At 41.3% G+C, this 22,806-nt stretch overlaps 1 protein-coding gene across 2 annotated transcripts in view; it reads left to right on the forward strand.

Annotated features, from left to right (window-relative positions):
• KLHL14 (kelch like family member 14) overlaps positions 1-22,806 on the forward strand; it is a 116,960-nt gene that overhangs the window by 14,908 nt on the left and 79,246 nt on the right. For both annotated transcript variants that reach the window (XM_069569349.1, XM_069569348.1), the window contains exon 3: positions 19,181-19,302. In XM_069569349.1, coding sequence (XP_069425450.1) covers positions 19,181-19,302 — 122 coding nt within the window. The remainder of the gene's footprint in view (positions 1-19,180; positions 19,303-22,806) is intronic.

The raw sequence follows: 22,806 nt of genomic DNA on the forward strand, positions 1-22,806 counted from the left end.
GTCATATTGTATCACAGTTAACAATGAACAAGAGAAACCATCAGATTGTTTTGCAAAGCAGCTGCACCATTTTTCATCACAGTTCCAATTTCTCCACATCCCCACCCACGCTTAACACCGTCTTTTTGACTATAGCCATCCTGATTGATGTGAAGTGCTATCTCACTGGGATTTGCATTTCCTTAGTGGCTAATGATGTTGAGAGTCTTTTCATGTGCTTATAGGCCACTTGTATATTCTTGGGAAAAAAAGTTCTATCAACTCCTTTGGCCACTTTTTAGCTGGTCTGTTTTCTTTTTCTTACTGAGTTGATGAAGTCTTTTTGACTTTTTAGGAGGGCTTCTTATGGTTCCTAGGTCAAGCTGGGGCCACCTTCTGCAGGAATTGGGTGTCCTGTTTGACAAAAATGAAAACTAATGCGTGCAGATGTACAGTGGAAAATTCTACAAGTACTTTTATGTAACACATATGTCTATTGTGTAAAATTCTGGGTGTTTAGTGTGGCAGAGGACAGTGTCTGTGGTTGACTTTGATGCTGTTTGTTTTCTTCTTCATGTGATTATTTTGTCTTTGTGTTGATTCAGGCATTATATTCCTCAAGTGTAGGAAGATTCCTTGGTGTAGCAAATCTTTTATTCAAAGAAAAAACGTTTATTACTCAAATATTAATTTACATTATCTAAAAGGCAGATCAGAATTTATATTCAAAAAATTTATACAATAAATTGTGTTTATACAATAAGTGTTTTATTGTGTTATACAATAAGTATTTTAAGGAAATGAGGTAAAATTCTTCGACTGCCAAGACAGTGATAATTCATTAGAACTGCTGCAGAAGAAGAAATTTAAAAAGAAAAAAAAACTTTGAAAAACAGATGCTCTCATTTGAAAGGGGATTCAGAAGTGTTCCTCGTGGGGATCAGCAGGAAGCAGCACAGTCCAGAATCTTCAGTCATGGCTGACATGCACCTTCAGGCTTCCCTCCTCCTATCACCAAGGCAGTTTCTGACATGGAAAGGCCAAGTTTATCAGGAGAATGACTTGTCCATTTTTATCTTCCTTTGCTACAGTGTCCTTGCAATTTTCCTTAGGGACAAAAAATATCTACTGCTCTTAACAAGAAATTATTTTGCTACTCCTAGTAGGTTAGGTTACCTCACTCTTTTTTTAAAACAAAAAAAATCATTCATTTACATGCCTGGAGGCATGTGGGATCTCAGTTCCTTGATCAGGGATCAGACCCAGGCCCACAGCAATGGAAGAGTGGCTCCCTAACCACTGGACCACCAGGCAATTCCCATAGGTTACTTCACTAACTCTTGCTTTGAGTGTATGGATATGGCAGAATGTTCAGCAAAGCGTTCCCTAAGCTTCATGTTTATGCTTCTGGATGGAACAGTTTCTATTTTGATGATCAGTCTCTTCAAACAATCAACTTCTTGCTTTCTGTTAAAAGATTTACATGACTACTACACAACAAAGAAGACTCCAGACCACCATCATAGATCTGAGTGCAAAGCAGTAGAAATTTTAACACGGATTTCTTATCTGGTTATTCAAAGGGACAATGTGTTATCAAACTTACAACTTTATGGCTTTTAGTAGCACTACCAACAGATCTCAGGAAGGCAGAGCATCACCTAAATTAGTCACTTTGTGTGTCAAGAAGGCAGACACGTCCTTTCCTTGGCAGAAGTATAGAGTAGATACCTAATTCAAAGTAGTCACTTCAGAACCCTGAGTGGTGGTGGTGCTTTAGTTGCTAGGTCATGCATGTCCAACTCTTGAAACCACATGGACTATTGCCCATCAGCCTCCTCGGTCCATGGGATTTCTCAAGCAAGAATACTGGAGTGGGTTGCCATTCCCTTCTCCAGGGGATCTTTCCAATCCAGGTCTTCTGCATTCAGGCGGATTCTGTACTGACTAGCCGCCAGGGAAACCCTTCAGAACCCCGAGAAGCCTGGCAAATTTCAGCTGTCACCCAGACATTCTTATACTCAAAATTTTAGAAAGAGAAAGCAGACAAAGGCAAACTGAAATAAACAGCACTTTGTTGCACTCAAATAAACTGAAGATTTGTGATTGCTCCAGAGTTAGGAAGCAGCCAACAAAACCAGCAGCAAGTAAAAACCCATTCCAAGAAAGGGGCACCCCCTGTATAGGAAGGAGCCCCTCAAGCTTCACAGCAGCCTCGTCAAACTGAGAGCCCAGGTTCCAGACACAACAGTCTTTTTGACCTAGAAAGCATGATCTCACCTGAGAAAGATTTTTCTGGAGAATGCTTCCCATATTTTTTGTTGTTTACAGCAAGGAAACTTTAGAATCTGAGAGCATAAAAAACATTTAAAATTTCTGAAAGCACAAAGAAATTTGTCTATGGCTTCATAGACATTAATTAGAGTGCCACAAACACTGATGGGAATCATGGCTCCACACTCTCTGTATCTGTTCTTATCCCTCCTGGCTGCTTTTCTTCATTGGAACATGGTTAACTATTAATATTTACAGCACGGGCTTCCCAGGTGGAGCTACTGGTAAAGAACCCACCTGACAATGCAGAAGAATTAAAAGACGCGGGTTTGATCCCTGGGTTGGGAGGATCCCCTGGAGGAGGGCGTGGCAACCCACTCCAGTATTCTTGCCTGGAAAATCCCATGGACAGAGGAGCCTGGCAGGCTACGGTCCATGTGGTCGGACATGACTGAAGTGTTTTAGCACGCATGCACGTAAGTAGCTGAGCACCAAGCAGAGGCGGCGATAAGCAGTGTTACCCCATATTGCAAATTCCCCACACAGTGTGTGGGTGGTAAGCTGCTACAAAGTATAGCTCTTGTGTGGCGGAATTCGCCGGATCCTTCCTCCAAGCAGTTGTTAATCAGGACTGCTTTAGTCTGCTTGAGCTGCCATAGCAGAATAACAGGGACTAGGGAACCCATGGGCAGAGGAGCCTGGTGGGCTGCAGTCCATGGGGTCGCTAAGAGTCGGACACGACTGAGTGACTTCACTTTCACTTTTCACTTTCATGCACTGGAGAAGGAAATGGCAACCCACTCCAGTGTTCTTGCCTGGAGAATCCCAGGGATGGGGGAGCCTAGTGGGCTGCCGTCTATGGGGTCACACAGAGTCAGACACGACTGAAGCGACTTAGCAGCAGCAGCAGCAGCAGCAGCAGCAGCAGCAGCAGCAGCAGCAGCAGCAGCAGCAGCAGCAGCAGGGAGCTTAAACTGAAATATGTTTTCTCACAGTGCTAGAGGCTGAAAGTCCAAGATCAAGGTCCGGCAGGGCCGGATGCAGGTGAAGGCTCTCTTCCTGGTGCAGACAGTTGCTTTCTCGGTGTCTCCTCACATCGTCTTTCCTGTGTGTCTAGAGCTGGGGAGTGGGAGGGGGAGGGGGGAGGGGACGCTCTGGAGTCTCTTCCTCTTCTTCCCCGTGGACCATAACCGGCCAGGCTCCTCTGTCCATGGAATTTTCCAGGCAAGAATACTGGAGCAGGTTGCCATTTCTTCTTCCAGGGGATCTTCCCAACTCAGGGATCAAACCTGCATCTCTTGTGTCTCCTGCATTGGCGGGCAGAGACTTTACCAACTGCACCACCTGGGAAGCTCTCTCAAAAGACACCAGTTCTATTAGACAAGGGCCCTACCCTTATGACCTCATTTACCTGTAACTACCTCCTAAAAGCCTCATCACCAAACACGACCATGCTGAGAGTTAGGGCTTCAGCATATAAATTTGGAGACAACACCATTCAGTCCATAACAGGGGCCAAGAATAGGACAGAAGGAATTACAAAACGGTTGAAGAAACTAATTGAAATGTTATTTTTCAACTAGATCTGTACAGGCAAAATTATCTAGGCAGCTGAGCAATTATCCAAGTCAGCAATATATATATAGCTCTTTCAATAATACAAACCTAGAAGAGAAAGAAAATGTAGGCCTGCTTTCCTCCTCCCAAAAAAATCATGCCTAAATCAGTAGTTCTTTGAAGAATCAACCATAGAACTTTGTTCTAACACAGGTCTTCCCAGTCCTACTCTGGAGATTCTAAATTGATCTGGAACGTGGACTGAGGAACCTGCATTTTCAGCAACATCCCAGGCTGTTTTGCTATGAAAAACAGTGGTTGGCTTCCCAGCTGGTGCTAGTGGTAAAGAACCTGCCTGCCAATGCAGGAGACCTAAGAGACACGGGTTTGATTCCCAGATCGGGAAGATCCCCTGGAAGAAGGCATGGCAACCCACTCCAATATTCTTGCCTGAAGAATTTCCAAGGACAGAGGAGCCTGGCAGGCTACAGTCCATGGGGTATCAAAGAGTTAGACACGAATGAAGCAACTTAGCATGCATTCATGTGAAAATCAGGCGACTAAACAGATGCTTCTGTTTTCCTGTTTGCTCCATAGACGATGGAAGAAAATAGGGTCGTGATTTACTGGAAGATAAGTTTAAGGAAAATTTGTTGCATTAAAAGAAACCTGATTCACTGACATGAGTAAAAAGGATATAAGTCATAGGGCAAGTTATTGGAATAACCAGACTCTAGGGGATTTGTTTCCTGGTGATAAAATTTGGGTACTTGCTGCTCTAGAGAATTTTCAGAATAATTCAAAGCCACACAGTATCGAGTCCACAATGCAGCTTCAGAAATGTGGCGAATTTTCCCAGAATAATTTGTTTCTGCTAATCAGAGATCTGATGATTGAGAAGGATATTATGGGGGATTGGCTGATCCGGGGGTCTCAGAGGCTTCTGCGCATGCCCTTTCCTCTGGGGCCTTTGGAGGACCTCCTAGACCCCGCCTGGCCCTTGAGCTAGGGTTTTCTTTAGCATTTAGTCCCTCCAGGCGCGGTGAAGCAGCAAAGAACAGAAAGAACTGGCTCCCTACAGGGAGGGAGAGGAAAAGAAGAGAAGGATAAGAAATTCCTATTTCACCCACCACAGCAGGGTGTCCCTAAGCTGGTTCCCACAAGCCACACCTCATTGTCTCCACAGCACACAGCCCCCAGGCCCACCTCAGTCCCTTGCTGCTTATCTACCCTGAAGTAAGGATAACCTTCTTCATTTCTCTTAACCCCAGGATGATTTCATAACATTATTGTTCCTCTAAAAATAAATTCTGGGCCCACGTGAAAGGTGTCAGCTGCGAATCTCTTATCTCCAAGAGGGATACCTCTTTGTTGCCGTGAATATTCCGAGAGAAGCCTGGGATAATATATTCAGTTACTAACTAACTTTTCTCCCGTCTCCCTGTATGACCACTCCTGCAGTGACTTTCCAACCGGAAACAGCCTGCCTGGCAGGAGGCTGGCTCCCGTTCTCAGAACCAGCCTCCTACTTTCCCCACGAGAAGTCTCTCCCTGGAGTCAGAGGAATGGATAAAATCAGTCTCTAGACCCTTGATGTGGGATCAGGCTGTTGTCCTCTTACCCTAAATGACTGAACTTCCATTTGGAAAAACGTGATTTTGTTAAAACATTCATCTTTATTGTTAGGTCTTGGACTGTCAGATACAAATGACTTCAGCGGGAAATATGTAACATCCTGAACTTTTATTTTCAACGTCATTCTCTGATTTGGGGTCTTTCTGTACTTTTGAGCTCTTCCAAGAAAGAACTCTTGGAAGAAAAGGAAGTCATTCTTTTCTCTTCAAAATGGCAACCAGATGGAAAAGAGGGAGAGAAGTCTCAATAATGATATTGGCTCTAAAGAGGCAGCATAGTCTAATAATTGGCCTTTATCAGGAGTTTGTGTGGAGAAGGCAATGGCACCCCACCCCAGTACTCTTGCCTGGAAAATCCCATGGATGGTGGAGCCTGGTGGGCTACAGTCCTTGAGGTCACTAGGAGTCAGACAAGACTGAGCGACTTCACTTTCACTTTTCACTTTCATGCATTGGAGAAGGAAATGGCAACCCACTCCAGTGTTCTTGCCTGGAGAATCCCAGGGACGGGGGAGCCTGGTGGGCTGCCATCTATGGGGTCGCAGAGTTGGACACGACTGAAGTGACTTGGCAGCAGCAGCAGCAGGGGTTTGCGTGCTAAGTCCCTTCAGTCATGTCCTACCCCATGGACTGTAGCCCACCAGGCTCCACCGTATTCTCCAGGTAAGAATACTGGAGTGGGTTGTTGCACCCTCCTCCAGGGAATCTTCCCAGCCCAGGGATCGAACCCTCACCTCTTATATCTAACCTACATTGGCAGGTGGATTGTTTACCATTAGTGCCACTTGGGAAGCCCCATTAGAGGGTTAGACATAGGCATTACTTACGTGTCTGTCCCTGGCACGAGAAGGATGCTTTATCTGCCTTTGTCACTAAGAGCTTGAATCACTGCTTGGTGACAGGTTGCACAGAACCACATCTCTCTTGAGCAAGAAGAAAAGTTTTCTCCTGTTAAACAAACATTGGTGTCCCTCCCAATGTGTTGGTGGCATCTGTGAGAGTGAGCAGGGAGATCCCCACCTCTCACTTGGAGGCAGACAGATTAGTCTCAGAGGTCATACTTGCCACAAAACTTCCACCCAGGAATGGGCACGATTAATGAGATGCTATTCCATTGCAATTCACGCTCTTTAGAAGAAAGTCACTAAGTACTCGGTATTAGAGATAGGTATTATATAGGTAATCAAGCAAAGAAGGTATTCAACTGTTTCTAGTTACTAAAGGAAACTTTAATCTGGGGGTGGGCGGGGGGAAGGGGGAAAACGCTGAGTATTAAATATGAAGTTGGGTGAAAGCCGCTGTCCCTCATGATGCCAAGGTCCAGGAGTACAGTGTGAATGCTGTGTACGGTATAAAGACAGACCCATCTGGCTTATGAACTAAGCCTTGGGGAGACTTACTTTTCATGGATTCAGATGAAGACCTTAAGACATTTTTGTCATACCTGCCTCTGCCATCATGATCCAGTCTACAGCTTTAGTATCTGGAGAAATGTGGCAAAAACATTAGCAAACTACCCCACCCTGCCAGTCAGAGGATGCGGTTCTGGTTTCTTCTGTTTATTACAGTGTGTCCTCAATTATCGTTTACCTGCCTCTGGTAGGATGTGAAACATTTCAAATGGCACATAAGAAACCATTTTTAAAATTTATTTTAATCTTTAGGTAAAATAACAGTGACATTCTGAGATCAGTACGTGTCAGTAAAGATTTGAAGAAGAATTTGCTAGCATGCTACAGGGGCAGGAGTGAGAAGTAAATGGATGGGAAGATAGTTCGTTACAACTGTAACATGTAAAACTCCAGTCATTAAATATATCGAGCTTCTCATGGTCAAACATATAAGAAGTAGTTGAGATGGAATGTGACTAGTTTTTCAGATGTTCAGATTTTAAAGTCCCAATTTCTTCTGTTTATTATGGTATGTTCTTAACTATAGTCTGCCTGCCCCTGGTAGGATGTGAGACATTTCAGAGGGTACATGAGAAATCATTTTTTAATTTATTTTAATCATTAGGTATTACTATATCTTAACATGTATTAGAGCAAAGCAACCATGAAGCCCATGATTCATAAATATAATTGCTAGACCCATGATTCTCAATATTGGTTGCATATTAGAATCATACAGAATGCTTAAGATTTTTTAAGAAAACACCAGAGATACTGCAAGACTCAAGATACTGGTTGGAAATAATCTTCAAGTTACCCTCAATTTCCCTTTGTTTTCAGTTTCTCAAAAAGAATGAATGAAATGAAATATAGCAGAATGTTAACCCATATAAAAATAAAGTATACCCAAATATTGTAACGTAAAAAAAAAAAAAGAAAAAAGAAAACACCAATGCTGGTGCCACAGTGGGTCATGAAATTAGAATCTCTGAGAGGTGCTCCCACCCTAAATATTTCATGAAAGCTCTCCCAGGTGATTGTAAAGAGCAGCCACCATTGGGAACGGCTTGAATAGACTAGAATTAAGCATTTCAAAAGTGATCAGTTTTAAATAAAATATTAAGTAAATAATATACAGATAAGGCAGAGAGCATGAAGATACTATATTGTGCTAATAACTGGAGTTCAGTAACTTATCTCTGTCATGGGTAGCTCTCATTCTGGGAGGCAACACTGACCCTAGGTAGCACATTAGATTTGGGGGCTCATCAATAAGACTGTCTGTTTTCCAATATGTCACCCTCTGACTCTTCCATGTTTTGGTTCAGAAATGTAACTTTTCTTCTTTCCGTTTTGCCTTTTGGCACCCCCATCAACACACCCACCTTACTGGACCTTAAAAGAGATGAGGGGAAAAAGGATGATAAGAACCTATAATGTCATGTTGCTAGACAGTGGGATTGCAAGTGACTTTGACTCCTTCTGCCAGTTTGTTCTTTCATTCATCTCTTCTTCATGCCTACAAGTATTTATTGAGTACCTATTGTATAGTACTAAGTCCTTTGTCTGTTTAAGTAAACTTAGAATTTTTCTCAGTTAGAATGTGTTGTCTTTATGATATGATCAAACAAATCTTATTAAAGTCACTTCCATTTTAGGAAAACTAAGGGAAAGATTGGAGAAGGCAATGGCACCCCACTCCAGTACTCTTGCCTGGAAAATCCCATGGATGGAGGAGCCTGGTGGGCTGCAGTCCATGGGGTCGCTAGGAGTCAGACACGACTGAGTGACTTGACTTTCACTTTTCACTTTCATGCATTGGAGAAGGACATGGCAACCCACTCCAGTGTTCTTGCCTGGAGAATCCCAGGGATGGACGAGCCTGGTGGGCTGCCATCTATGGGGTTGCACAGAGTCAGACACGACTGAAGCGACTTAGCAGCAGCAGCAGCAAGGGAAAGATTGAGGGCAAGAGGAGAAGGGGGTGTTGGAGGATGAGATGGTTAGATAACATCACTGACTCAATGGACGTGATTTTGAGTGAACTCTGGGAGATAGTGAAGGACAGGGAAGCCTGGCATCCATGGGGTTGCAAAAAGTTGGACACAACTTAACAACTGAACAAAGACAACAAATACTGTATAGTCCTTCCAGGTAGCTAGTGGTAAAGAATCTGTCTGCTAATGTGGAGACACAAGAATTGCGGGTTCCATCCCTGCATCTAGAAGATCTCCTGGAGTAGGAAATGGCAACCCACTCCAGTGTTCTTGCTGAAAGATTCCATGGACAGAAGAGGCTGGCGGGCTACAGTCCATACACAGGGCATCAAAGAGTCGGACATGACTGAACGACTAAGCCCAGAAAGTCCTGTACATGGCTAACATTCTCCAGTCACCATGTAGCTACTGGGAGAAAGGGGTGACCTAGTGTCATAAGTTGAGAAGTGAAGGCATTTTCAGCCATACTTGAAAATCACAGAAGGGTTGCGTGAGAAAGCCCTAGAGATATTTCCTCTGTGAAACGGAGGAAATAAAACCCATCCTGAGGCACTGGAAAAGGTGTCCAAGCCCCTTTTCCTCTATTCTTTCATCTGTTAAATGGGGATAATGGTACTCTGTGTTTTCCTGCCTCAGAGAGGCATTAGCAGGTCTATTTAAAGGCTCTTCGAAGGAAAGCTGCTGTGTAATTACCAAGAACAGCTATGATAAAGAAACCTAAATACAACATCAAATCAGCTGGAACACGTTCTCCGGGGAGTTTACTTCTCTGGAAAAAATTTAAGGTAGCAGCTTTCCTCTGGGGACTTTTGGGTACCTTTCTAGCTGGAAGTTTAGGGAAGGCTAGCTGATTTGCAAAAAGTCTCCTTCTGGCCACTGATACAGGATCTTCTTCTGTTTACTTTTCCCCCAGAGTCTAAGCAGTTTCCTCCTTAAATTTATCTTTCATGTTTTTTCAGATCTTAACTCAGAAACAATTTTATTCCTGAAAAGAATCTCAAGCAAGGCACTTACCTATGAGAAAAAGAGAGAGATAAAGAAAGAAAAAGGGAGGTTATAACGTGGAGGATATGTATATTTTACAGAGGATAAGCGATGGGGAATTCCTTGATAATTTATAAAAAAGAGGACTGATGTAATTGATCATTAATGTCAGGCTTTGCTGAAATTCATTTGACAAAGCATGTAGGTTAGATTAGAAGGGAGCAGAAGCTCACAAAGCAAGGACATCACAGTTAAAACAGCTCCAGAGAAAGCCAACCCAGCTGAATCAGGTTACTGGCAGTTTGGTTGAAATGAAGAGATACATATTTTCATATTGGTTGATTAACAATGTTATGTTAGTTTCATGTGTATAACAAAGTGATTAAGTTACACATGATACATGTATCTATTCTTTTTCAAATTATTTTCCTAATTAGGTTGCCACAGAATATTGAGCAGAGTTCCCTGTGCTCTACAGTAGTCCTTACTGGTTATTCATTTTAAATATAGCGGTGTATACGTGTTACAGCTCCAGAATCCATAAAGCATTGGACTTGATAGAACATTGACTATAGCAGGAAAATGAGAGAAGAGTCAAGATTACTGTAAAATCTGGTGACTTGGGTATCATAAGGTTTGGAGACTTCCTTAACGAGGAGCTGGCAGCCAGGAGTGAGTGGGTTGAATTTATGACTGAGATCTAGACCAATACCATTGCAGGAAGCCCGGTGTTTTTTATATTTTTGTTAAACTTGCTTATGCAGTAAATATTCTGACTGCTTATAAACAATGCACCTATAGTATCTGAAAAGGCTTCCAAGCAATAAAAGAAAATGCCAAAATTCCAAAGATGCATTTTCAAATGAGTGCTTTATAAGGTTAATAAATGATGCATATTAATAATAGTTACCATTCATCGATTGATTACTATGTGTTCGGTGCTCAGTCACTCATTCGTGTCCTATTCTTTGCAGCCTCATAGACTGTAGCCCGCCAGGCTCCTCTGTGGAATTTTCCAGATAAGAGTACTGGAGTGGGATCATTTCCTACTCCAGGGAATTTTCCTGACCCAGAGATCGAACCCATGTCTCCTGAGCCTCCTGCATTGACAGGAGTATTCTTTACCACTAGCACTACCTGGGAAACCCTGATTACTATGGGACTATATAAATATTTTCCATATGCAACTCAGATGTCATCTGGTGGCTTTTCAGATCTGCTAAAAATCTGATAAATTTGTTACAGACCCCTCCAATCCCATGGCCTGTGGAAATTCAAAACCTAGTTTCTGTGAATCCTGGGGCGGAGGTTGGGGAGGAGGGCGGGGGGGGGGGTGGTGGGGGGCAGAAGTGGTGTTTACATCTTCCCAGTTTTTGCTGCCTCTCAGGTCACTACCATACATTACTACTGTATCACTAGATATGAAATGCCTCCTTGACTCAATGCTTGTGTAAAATACTAAGCCATTCTAGGGTTAGCAAAGTTCACCGAAGTTGAAAAGTCATGGGAACAGTTAAAACTTCTTCCTGTCTTCTCCAGCCTCTCTCTACTGGATTATGTTGGGAGCATCAATTTTGTCTCTGCCCACTGTGCAGAGACATCCATCTTTAAAGGCAAGAGCAGCACAAAATGCTTTTCCTTTGCTGAAGAGACTGGCTGTAGAAGGTGATTCTATTATTTATGAGTCGCAGCCATTTCTTTTCAACCATTACACTTAGATGACTTTAACACTCAAAACATTCCCACTTTACAGATGAGGCAACTGAGGCTCCAAGATGTTGAATACCAGCCTAAGGTAATACCTTTACCATATCTGAAGTGGTAAAAAAGAGAACTTAAATCCAGATCTGGCTGACTCTTAAAATTAACTTAGCCTGGGGCTTCCTTGGTGGTCTAGTGGTTGAGAATCTGCCTGCTAAAGCAGGAGACACAGGTAGGATACTTGGGAGGATCCCACGAGCCTCGGGGCAACTAAGCCCTCAAGCCGTAACTTGTTGCTCCGCAACAAGAGAAGCTGCCGCATTGAGAAGTCTGCTCATTGCAACTAGAGAGTGGCCTGCATGCAGCAACGAAGACTCAATGCAGCCAAAAATAAATAAATCTTAAAAATATTAAAATTGGCTTTTGAAGGATGGAATAATTATCACCTACAGGTGGCTCAGGTAGTATTTATCTACAGGTAAAGAATCCGCCTGCCAAAGCCAGAGCTCAGGAGACATAGGTCCTAACCCTGGGTCAGGAAGATCCCCTGGAGAAGGAAATGGCAACCCTCTCCAGTATTCCTGCCTGGAGAATCCCATGGACAGAGGAGCCTGGCAGGCTGCAGTCCATGGGGTCACAAAGAGTCAGACATGACTGAGCATGCACATACTTAACCCCATTTACACTGCCACTTCAAAACTGCTTAGTTTTTCCATTATATATTTGTTTAAAACACACACACACTTCTAAAGACCGTATATGGGGAATTACAGAGTAAAAATTCAAATATTTATGTATTATTTCAGAGAGAATGAGTTGGGATAATTAAAATATGTAAACAATGGAAATGTGATGCTATTGTTTTTAAGTAATAAAATTTTGATGGGGACATGGGATACTCGCTTATCAACCTGCAAATTAAACAAAAGAATAGCTACACTGATGATATGGCAATGATGGAAAGGAGGAAGACAAAGAGGAAAGTGATGGTGATAGATAGCATTTAATTAGCACTGTTATAAATGGTTTACATGTATGTGTGTTTGTATACATACATACATACATACATACATACATATATAGGGTTTTGTTTTTTTAGCCCTGAGCGTTAAACAAACCTATGCTTTAGATCTATTCTTATTCAATTTTATAAACGAGATTCAACAGGGCAAAGAGGCTAGCCCAAGGTCCCTCATTTCAGAATGTGTGTATGCTAAGTTGCTTCAGTCATGTTCAATTCTTTGCAAGCCTATGAACTGTAGCCCGCCAGGCTCGTCTGTCCATGGGATTCTCCAGGCAAGAATACCGGAGTGGGTTGCCATGCCCTCCTCCAGGGAATCTTCCCAACCCAGAGGTTCAACCTGCTTCTCTTAAGTCTCCCGCATGGGCAGCTGGGCTCTTTACCAGTAGCACCACCTGGGAAGCCCCATCTCAAGAGAGTGGAAGCCAAACGTCTCACTAATTGTGAGACCTACACCCTTAACAACCAGGCTGTCCTGCTTGGAGAATCATGATGTTTCCAATACATGTCCCCGCTAGGATGGAAGTAACTACCAAGAGGAATAGGGAATGTATTCCTCTTGTTCACACTATGATCTTTAGTGTTTAAAACACAATAGAAACTGGAACATAGTAGAAACTCAGTAATTGTTAAATGACAAATGAAACAAAGTCTCCATCAGTAGAGGATATACAAGCATTGAAAAAGAGTCATGCATTGATGTTTAAAATACTTAACTAAAAGAAATACAGGATAGGGAAAAAACTGACTTAAATACCTGGCTTGTCTTGCTTTAAAAAAAATCTGTATTTGTAATCAGCTGGAAGCTGTATAGGAACCAACACTGTGCCATGCCAGCTGAAAGACCATTGTCATTTTGGAAAGCCTTAAAACAAGTATGTCCATCACATATTGTATTTGTTATATGTGTACATTTCTGACCTTCACATTTTTGAAAGGGACAGTGATTGTCTAGAATACACTCAAGAAGGTGAACAGCATAGTAAAGAAAATTAAAACTTGTTCAGAAAGAAAGGGAAATGTTCAACATGGAAAAGAGAAGAGACATACCAACTATCTTCCAGTATTGGAGAAGTGCTGTGACAAAGAGCCGGGCATTTGTTCTTTTTCTCTGAAAGACTTTTCAGCTCAGCATCAGGAGAAGAAAAAATAGATTTAACACAACTGTCCAATAGCTTTCCACAGTAGAGTGCATTTGAAAAACTAAGATCCATTTCCTTATAAATTTCCAAGTTAATAAGAATGTTTACTTATTAAAAAAAAAAAACTATTGAAAGGATTTCTACATTATACAGAGAACTGCAGCAAATGAATGGCCTGAGGTCTGGCTGTGTGTCAGAATCAACCAGAAAACTGTAACATTATGGATTTTTAAGACCTCATCCCACTGAAACATAACTTCCAGAAATTGAGACCTAAGAATTTAACTCAAAAATCTGATTTTTTTAATCCCCTCAGGTGATTCTGATGACTTTCCAGGTTTGGGAATTGCTGAAGAATTCTCTGACTTAATGATTCTTCAGGATACTGCAGAACATTTTCTTTAATAAATAGTTGAGAATGATTTGTTATCTCTAAAAAGAACTTACCCTAAATGTAGGTGGGTGGCTCTAAAGTGCCAGCAGACCAACTGACTTCTTAAATTGGTTAAAACTCTTCTTGCAACCTAGTTAATAAAAACTTTTTATATGTATCCTGCGAAGGAAAACTTTACCTGGCCTGTTTCCCAATTATTAAAGTTCCAAATCACTGAAATATAAATAAATGAGACTTTACCATACTTAGAACACCAGTATGATGAAAAATTTGTTTATACCAGGAGATTTTAGGTTATTCTTCAATCATTCATCCCCGGAACCAAAGTACCTATGCGCGCGAGCACACACCCATACATACGCGCACACACGCACAAATGTGACACATGGTAAATGTCGGGTGATTACTGAGCTGGAACAAAGGAGACCTTCAAATTCCATTGCCTTTCTAACCTTATATTTTTCTAAGCAGGAATCTAAGAACCCAAAAGCATCCAAATTGTATTATTAATCATGACATTCTCAGCTCTTTAAGTTTCTCTAATTACTTAGCTTTTAAATGTATTACTTTGGTCTAGGAAGTGCAAAGATGAGGAATGAAAATAAATATTTTTAAAATATTAACAGACTTAAAGAGAACAGATTAAGTTTGGCTAAATTACTTTCCTATGTAAAGAGCTTCTAAAAAGTATACTATGTTGCCATATAAAGGAACTCTATTGCAATATTGTAGATTTTGTCTAATCTAAAATTAAACCTGTAAAGCTCTACTGGAATTGTTTAGAAGAGAATAATTGAAGGCCCCCTCCGCAAGTTAATTCAGGTCCTTCTAATTTTACTTTTCTAGTTCACAAGGTATCTTTTTTCATGGTGTTTTCAAGTTGAAGTTCACACGCATCAAATGAATGGCGTGATAATCAGAGGTTTCAATATCTGATATGCATTCATTATTATCTGTCATTATTGTGATTGTCACTATTATAATTGCACACTGTAAAAAGAATGGGAGCTTTTCCACAGGAATTATTCACGTGTATTAGTTTCTAGGAGTAATTGAATAGTTGACATTGCATTTCTATCAAAGTAAAATATGTGTTGGTTTTTCTCATTTGTTTTATTCTTAAGAAAGAAGAAATGTAGAGTAATCTCTATTAGGTCTCTTTATTTGGCTCTTTATTTAAAGGTTCACAGTTTTATGTCATGTCCAAAGTATATTTTCTTACAGCAAAGAAATGGCTTAAAGACAGCCATTAAAATTTAATTGATAATTTTCTAAGGACATACAATTATAAGATAACAGCTAGGTAGTGGAATCCTCTTAATTAGCTTGTATTTATATATATGAACTCAATAAGAATCTCAGTGAAAAATACCACTTTTCTTTTTTAACTAATCAGGTTTGGCATAATGAAATAAAGCCCACACTGTACTGTCAATACTAAAGATGGATTTAATAATCATTTACCTTAGAGTCTACATAGAACATTTCACTTCATTGTTTCATATAATCCTCATGCAGATCAGATATTACTCCTCTATTTCAAGATAAGAAAACATAGGCTCTAAGAAGCCGAGTAATTTATACCAAGTCTCTCTGCTAAATCACAAAATTAGCCTTAGAATCCAGGTCACCTGGGTCTTAACCAGAATTTATGTTAAAATAAAAAAATTTTAAGTGATTTGAATTTTAAAAAGATCAGTGACTTGGTAGTTAGAAGATCTAGGTCTGAACACTGTTTCTGCCACTTTATTTGACTCTAAGAACTTTCTTACTCCCATTGAGTGAACTACACCTAAGACAGTGCCGTTCTGAGAATCAATGGAGAAAAGGCCAAGAAAACCACTCAAATGCATTTTGTTGTTTCATGTGTTCTGTGCCGTGCTGCTTCTCACATGCGTTTGCTTTCTGTATGATTCACCTTCACAAGGTAGAGCATTAAACTTTGTTTAGAATTAAATAGTATTAATATCAGGTTGGAACATGGAGTAACATAAGCTTTAGGAACAAAATACTCCAAGTAAGAAGACCATAAGTTGAATGAATGATGGAATAAATGTAACAGTCCAAAAGCTTTAGAATATGTCTTCACTCACCAGGGAGGTCACTGTAATGACCTCAGAGCACTGTTCTCTTACAGAGAGCACGCAGCCAATGGGGGATTTCCTTTCCTTCCATGTAATTCTTCAGAAGGCCTGGCTGGTTCAGAGACATGTCCTAGTTGATATGGAGTCTCTCCTAGCTGCTTTGCCAGCTAACCTTTTGAGTCGTGTCTTTGCTGGCAGGATGGCAGTTGTTACCGTTTGCCAGCTGATCAGTGGCTTATGAATTGATAATCCCAGTCCAGTTTGTAGGGGACAGAAAGGACAAAGACTCTCCATCTTCTTTGGGCATCTTCTTTGGCTCTTTAGGCAGAAATGACAAAGACCCTTGATCCTCTCCTCATTTGGAGAGATGGTCCATCTCAGGAGGTATTGAAAACCACCAGTGGGACTGGTCCAGGGAAATTGGCCTTATCAGTGAATGAAACACTCTTACTTGAGCATCATTTGACCTATGCATTTACCTCCCTTTGTCACTCCTGAAACACATTTTTTAAAGCTGTACATTTATTTAAATATTAAAGCAGAGACCAAATTACCATGTGGTAATTGACTTTGGTCATACCATTCCAGTGAATCCTTGCCTCTATGTCTAATGGGTAGACATTGGTCCATCTACCCCCACTTTTGGGCTTCCCTGCAGACTTAGATGGTAAAGAATCCGCCTGCAATGTGGGAGACTTAGGTTTGATCCCTGGGTTGGAAAGATCCCCTGGAGGAGGACACGGCAACCCACTCCAGTATTCTTGCCTGGAGAATCCTCCTGGACGGCGGAGCCTGACAGTCTATGGTCCATGGGGTCTCAAAGGGTCGGCCACAACTGAGCAGCAAAGCACAAGCACGCCTGCTTTCAGTCTAGAGCATGTCCACGTGTCAGATCACAGTCTAAAAACACAGTTGCTGTCATCTTGTACTCACAGAGTGGTTGATTATTCTGGCTAAACTGCAGAACAACAACAAAAAATAGTCTTATATTAGTTCTGTAACCAGACATTTTGGAGATGATATGGCACGTGAATTATGTATTATTTGCAAGTAAAAGAGAGATACGTTCTCCACTGAGTTTCCTTAACCCTTCTCAACAAACCTCCCTAATGACTGAAATCCTCAAAATATGGAGCTTTTTGCTATTGTTTTTGTTTTCCAACTACTGATCTATATGATCACGTTCATATAGGTATAGCCTGTATGATGGCCTTCCCTTGTGGCTCAGTTGGTAAAGAATCCGCTTGCATTGTGGGAGCCCTGGGTTCAATCCCTGGGTTGGAAAGATCCCCCTGGGGAAGGGAACAGCTACCCATTCCAGTGTTCTGGCCTGGAGAATTCCGTGGACTGTATAGTACCTGAGGTTGCAGAGAGTCCTGGGCACAACTGAATGACTTTCACTTTCACTGCTGATCTATAAGATATATGAGTATAGCTCCAAAGTACTTCAACATCAAAATAGTTGAGTTTATTTTTGTTTGTGACAAAATTAATATCATAAGCTGATATCACATTAAATATCACATTAAATATCACAATACAGCTGCCTCCAGGCATGAGTCCCTAACACAAGTTTCTCCAGAAAGTGTTTTTTTTCTGATGAGCCATACATGAAGCATTCAATGGCACCAGCGTTTCATTAAAGGAATTCTCTTGTTCCCTTCCTTCCCATGGAAATGTCATTAACTGTATTAAGTTAACTCTCTGAATGTTAGGTTCTTAACCAACAAACAGCACTTCTCCACAAGGGCATACTTCGCCAAGCATCCTTGAATCAGAACAACCGTGATGAGCATGTAAGCATAGATTCGGAGCCACACAGTGGGTGGTGATCATATTTAAGAGGAACCCGTTTACATTTATTGACTTACTCCCTCCATCATGGTTGTTGCATTTCTTCCACCACCACCTTCAGCCTTTCAGGTAAATGAGAAGTTCAATTATATGTAAAGCGACCGTTAAATCAGCAGGGCCCTTGTGGGGGTCTGGGCCTCCCCTTCTCCCTCCAATCGCAAGTGAGCTCGATCCATTACTGTTCCCAGGATCGTACATCCATCAGGTCAAGTGTGCAGGGCAGGGTGCATCTTATAGCTTTTACTGCATATGAGATGTTGCAGGCCTGTTCTCAGGAACTGCCAGGCAGCCTGGGAATCACAGTCACGGTTAATAGCAGCGAATTGCCAGCTCTTGATGGGTGGGTAGTCACTCCTTTCAGTGGTTGCCCCCTGGGGGGAGAAGGTAGAAAAACAGAGGGAGGGAATTAGAGTGACTTTGCACAGTTGAGCAAGTTCATGCCGCTGGATCAGTGGCAAGCATTGGCAGGGCTCTGCTCTGGGGAGGCTCAGAACAACCTCACAGTCTCATTTTTACCAATTGGTGCTGCTGTGTTGCCAGTGGTGCCCTGGGATGGGGGAAGGGAGAGGAAGAGCTGGGAAGAGCATGAAGGCAGAAGTCTCAGCTAAATTAAACAAAAAGTCCTGTTGGCACTGGTGAACCCACCCAAGTTAGCCCCTATGCTACTAATTGTACCAAACTGGTATTTGAAGTTCGCTGCGTGATTAAAGAGTTGGCTCACAAACTCTCTGCATAACCTTAATTTTTTCAAGGTTCTTTGAGTGGAGAATGGTTTATAATAATGATTTTGACTAATACGATTTTTGACATGCAACTTTAATGCTTAACCTTAGTACAACTCCAGAGCATTTCATGTGTACTCAGCTGTAAAGAGTGATGATTTAAAGGGATAATATAAGAAAAAGGTCGTTCTAGAATGAACCTCTAACAAATTGCATAAAAGGAGCTTATTATTCCTTGAGTATGGGGATATGCCATGCTTCTGATCATTTCTTTGCTTGGTTCAAAAAAAAAAACTTTTGTTGAGAATGAATGGGAAAAGAAACAGAAAAAAATGAAATAGAAATCTGCAGGCAGGGAACATTCTTTTGACGGTTATGATTTTGTTGCCACTAAAAAGGCTCTATAATAATGTGGTTATTCATCTCCTCTTTTGTTTTGGGTGAAGAATTCGCTCTAACAAGAAAATGCTGTTATTGGTCGGTGGATTGCCTCCTGGGCCGGACCGGCTTCCCAGCAATCTGGTTCAGTACTACGATGATGAAAAGAAGACCTGGAAAATCCTCACAAGTGAGTGCCTTTCTTTCTTTATTTACCCACCTATTTATTTCAACGTAGAGCTATCTCGATGAATTCAAAAACATGGTTAATCAAATTAGACATTTTATTGATTTGTTACCCTTTGGAAGTCTGTGAATGTATCACAAGAGGTCTAAAGTGAAAGACTAAATTAACATTGCAGAGGTGGCCAATTGGGTAGTGGGAAGAGGCTTAAATGAAAAACTGGCCTAAAATCACTGCACCAAGTTGGTCTGTCTGCTTGTGTTTCTTTCAAGAGAAATTCTTCAGTTATGTTTTTGCTCTTTGAAAAGGGAAAGCTTGCTGAACAGCAGTCAGCTAGTAAATTTCCTCAGGTCCAAATGGTTGCTGAGTTCATTGTCTCTGTAATTAACATTCGGTTTGCTTTAGAGGCATCTTTGCTCATTAACCTTTAGGCTGTGGTCCCCAGTCTTTAGAAAACCACCCCCTTCCCCTGCGCCACTTGCTCCCATGTCCACTGTTCGAATGGACAGAGGCACCCCAGTCCTAACCCGACTGCATTAAATTGTGCTTACAGACTTCCACCCAAGATTCTTCTCCTCCCTTCCTTAAAGGGTGATTGTGTTTTACAGCAAACCTCTTGCCTTGGGCACTGAGATTTGGAACTTATTGTTACATCGGTTATGATTCCCAATCTGACTCAGTCATGGAATCAAAAATCATCACTTCTTGAGTGCAGCAGGCTGTGTGCACCAGTCCCCTTGTGGGCACAGTGGCTGCACTGGTCAATAAAACTAAATTTTAACTGTCAAAATTGCCCAGAGCTGTATAGATAAAATAATAAATGAGCAATTTTGATCCATAAATCAAAGCCATACATTTAAAACCCGCCAAAGTGAAAGTTAGATTTCCTTGTTGCATGTGTCTTTTGAAGCAGTTATATATTTTAGCAGATTTTTTAAAAAGTCGTTTCCTCTCCTCTTATGGAAAGCCCTTTAAAATAATAGAAAGAGGACAACAGTTTGCCCATAAATGCAGGAGAGGAGTAGAGGCATGTGAGGTGCTGCTTGGAATAATACATTTCGCAGCTGGCTTACTCCAGCAAACCTGCAGACCTGCAGTAGCATTGTCCAGAAACTGCAATGGGAAGGCTCCCTGGACACTGACATACTCTGGTTGTTACGTAATAAGGTAGTGAAGGGTAGCTGCCAGATTAGGAAAGAGAAAACAAAAGTAAGTTAGAGATACCCTCAAATGATATTCATTCTCTTTTTGACAAAATACTGTTCATAGTAGTTGAAACATCTGAATGAGTGAGCCTGATGCTGGGAAAGATTGAGGGCAGGAGGAGACGGGGGTGACCAGGGATGGCTGAATGGCATTATCAACTCAATGGACATGAGTGTGAGCAGACTTGGGAGATAGTGAAGGACAGGGAAGCCTGCTGTGCTGCAGTTCACGGGGTCGCAAAGAGTTGGACATGAGTGACCAAGCTGTGTTTTTCAAGATGCATCAGAAACTCAAGCTAAAGTAAAACTAAAGAATCAATTTTCTGATACCTGATCAATATAGAAGGTATATACAGAATGAGAGGTAGATACCCAGAGGAGGCGAGAGGGAAGAGGAAGGTAGATTCTTGATGAAAGAGGACAGAAACAAAGGCCAGGGGACAGGGAGATATTAGACCCAAACAATAAATGATATTCACTCACAAATACATCTCTTTTCCCAGGTACATCAGGCAGGGTCCAATTATCTAGTGGCTTGAAGGCCTTCATTAAAGGCAAAAAGATTAATTAAAACATTACGAACAACTTATGAAGAGTCTTATGTCTGTTTCAAGCCTTGTTCAGAAAGAGAGTGCTCATCCAATTTATTGTTCAACATGGGAAGCTTAGAGTCTGAAATGGGGATCTGTTCATTCTTCTGGAACAACAGGTAGGACCAGAACATAGGGTCACCCTGCTTCAGTTCCTCATATTGCCTGATTAACTCTTTACTTAGTGAGGTGCAGTAAGAAAGCATGAACTTGAATTGGTCATACCTAGGTTTGAACCCCTGTCTGTGACCTTGAGCAAGTCATGTAAATGTCTTGAATAATGGCTTATTCATTCTGTCAGCATCCTCTGAGTATTTTTAAAATAAAATTGTATTAGTAAATCATCAAGCACACAGCAGGAACTCAAAAAATTGGAAATGTTATTGCTATTGTTGTAACACTACTACCAATATTGGCCCAAGGACTGGATGTACCTTTGTACTTTCGAGGTATCAGTCACCTCAAGCTCTCCAAGCGGAGGGGAGACAAATTACGTCGTAACAGAGCCAGGACTAAATCCACCACTTTGACATAGGGAGACCATTTTCTCTAGTTTTCATGCGTTGAACGTAGACATCTTCAGACTAAAAAGTAAAAGACAAATGGGTTCTGTTGACTCCATCAGATTTGAAATTGGAAGGAAATAAAGACATTAATGTGTAGAAAAGTTCTAATAGAAACATGTTCAAAACTCTTGGATCTTTTTTCCTATACTCAGGAAGGCTCATAACTTTTGAAATAAATTTCTGCTCTACTGATACTCTTCATTTCACTAGGCTTGCACTTTAAGAAATCAAGTTTATTACCTTCTGGGCTGTGACTACACGGTCCCATGTGAAAGCATATTTTTCAGGTTTATGGGAGAAATATAGACAGTCTATTTGGATGATTTCTGCTGCTGGTTTGTAATTTTTAATTAAGGCATCTTATTTGACTAAATATGTCAGTTAACTGATCAATTTCCACACTGTTGGGGCCATCTAACCCCATGGGACTGTAGCTCTCATTTCATGGACTTCAGGTAAGAATACTGGAGTAGGTTGCCATTTCCTCCTGCAGGGGATCTTCCTGATCCAGGGATCGAACCTGCATTTCCTGCCTTGCAGCTGAGCCACTAGGGAAGTCCCCAGTAATAAGTGAAAAAGTGTTTTCTTACTGTATAAGAAGGTGTCCAAATTCTCCCCAAATCTAATGAAATATTAGGGATTGCAGAACTGCTCATGGTCATTTTCTTTGACCCCAAAGAACTGCTAAGCCAGTTGGCAGGGAGTTGAAGATGCCAATTAATGCTTGCAGACAGTTCCTGGTGTGGAGTCTACTTATGTACTGAATGACTTTCTTCATAAGAACTAACAAATAAGTTAACCAGCGGAAACCTAAAATCTGAGATTACCTAGAGCCTGTGAATTGTAGAATCCTTTGCCCACTTGACTTGAGCATTTCTAGCCTGTCTCACAGACATGCTTTTTTTCAGAAGGATATCATCCCCAGGTGGGTGCACAGATGCCCACTTATGGGAGTCATACCCCTTACACATGTTTAGTAAGAAAAAGAAGAATTAAGAAGAAAGTCAGTCACAACTTTCTTTACCTCTTATTCTGTTGTGTTATTTATGTTTTAGAAACACTATCTGAAGGGGTCCACAAATAACAATAAATTAAATATGGTGGAGGTCAGTGGAAGTGAAAAGGTGGTTCTACCTAACATAAAGAAAA

Source organism: Ovis canadensis, chromosome 23, assembly GCF_042477335.2.
Source record: "Ovis canadensis isolate MfBH-ARS-UI-01 breed Bighorn chromosome 23, ARS-UI_OviCan_v2, whole genome shotgun sequence".
Lineage (NCBI taxonomy): Eukaryota > Metazoa > Chordata > Mammalia > Artiodactyla > Bovidae > Ovis > Ovis canadensis.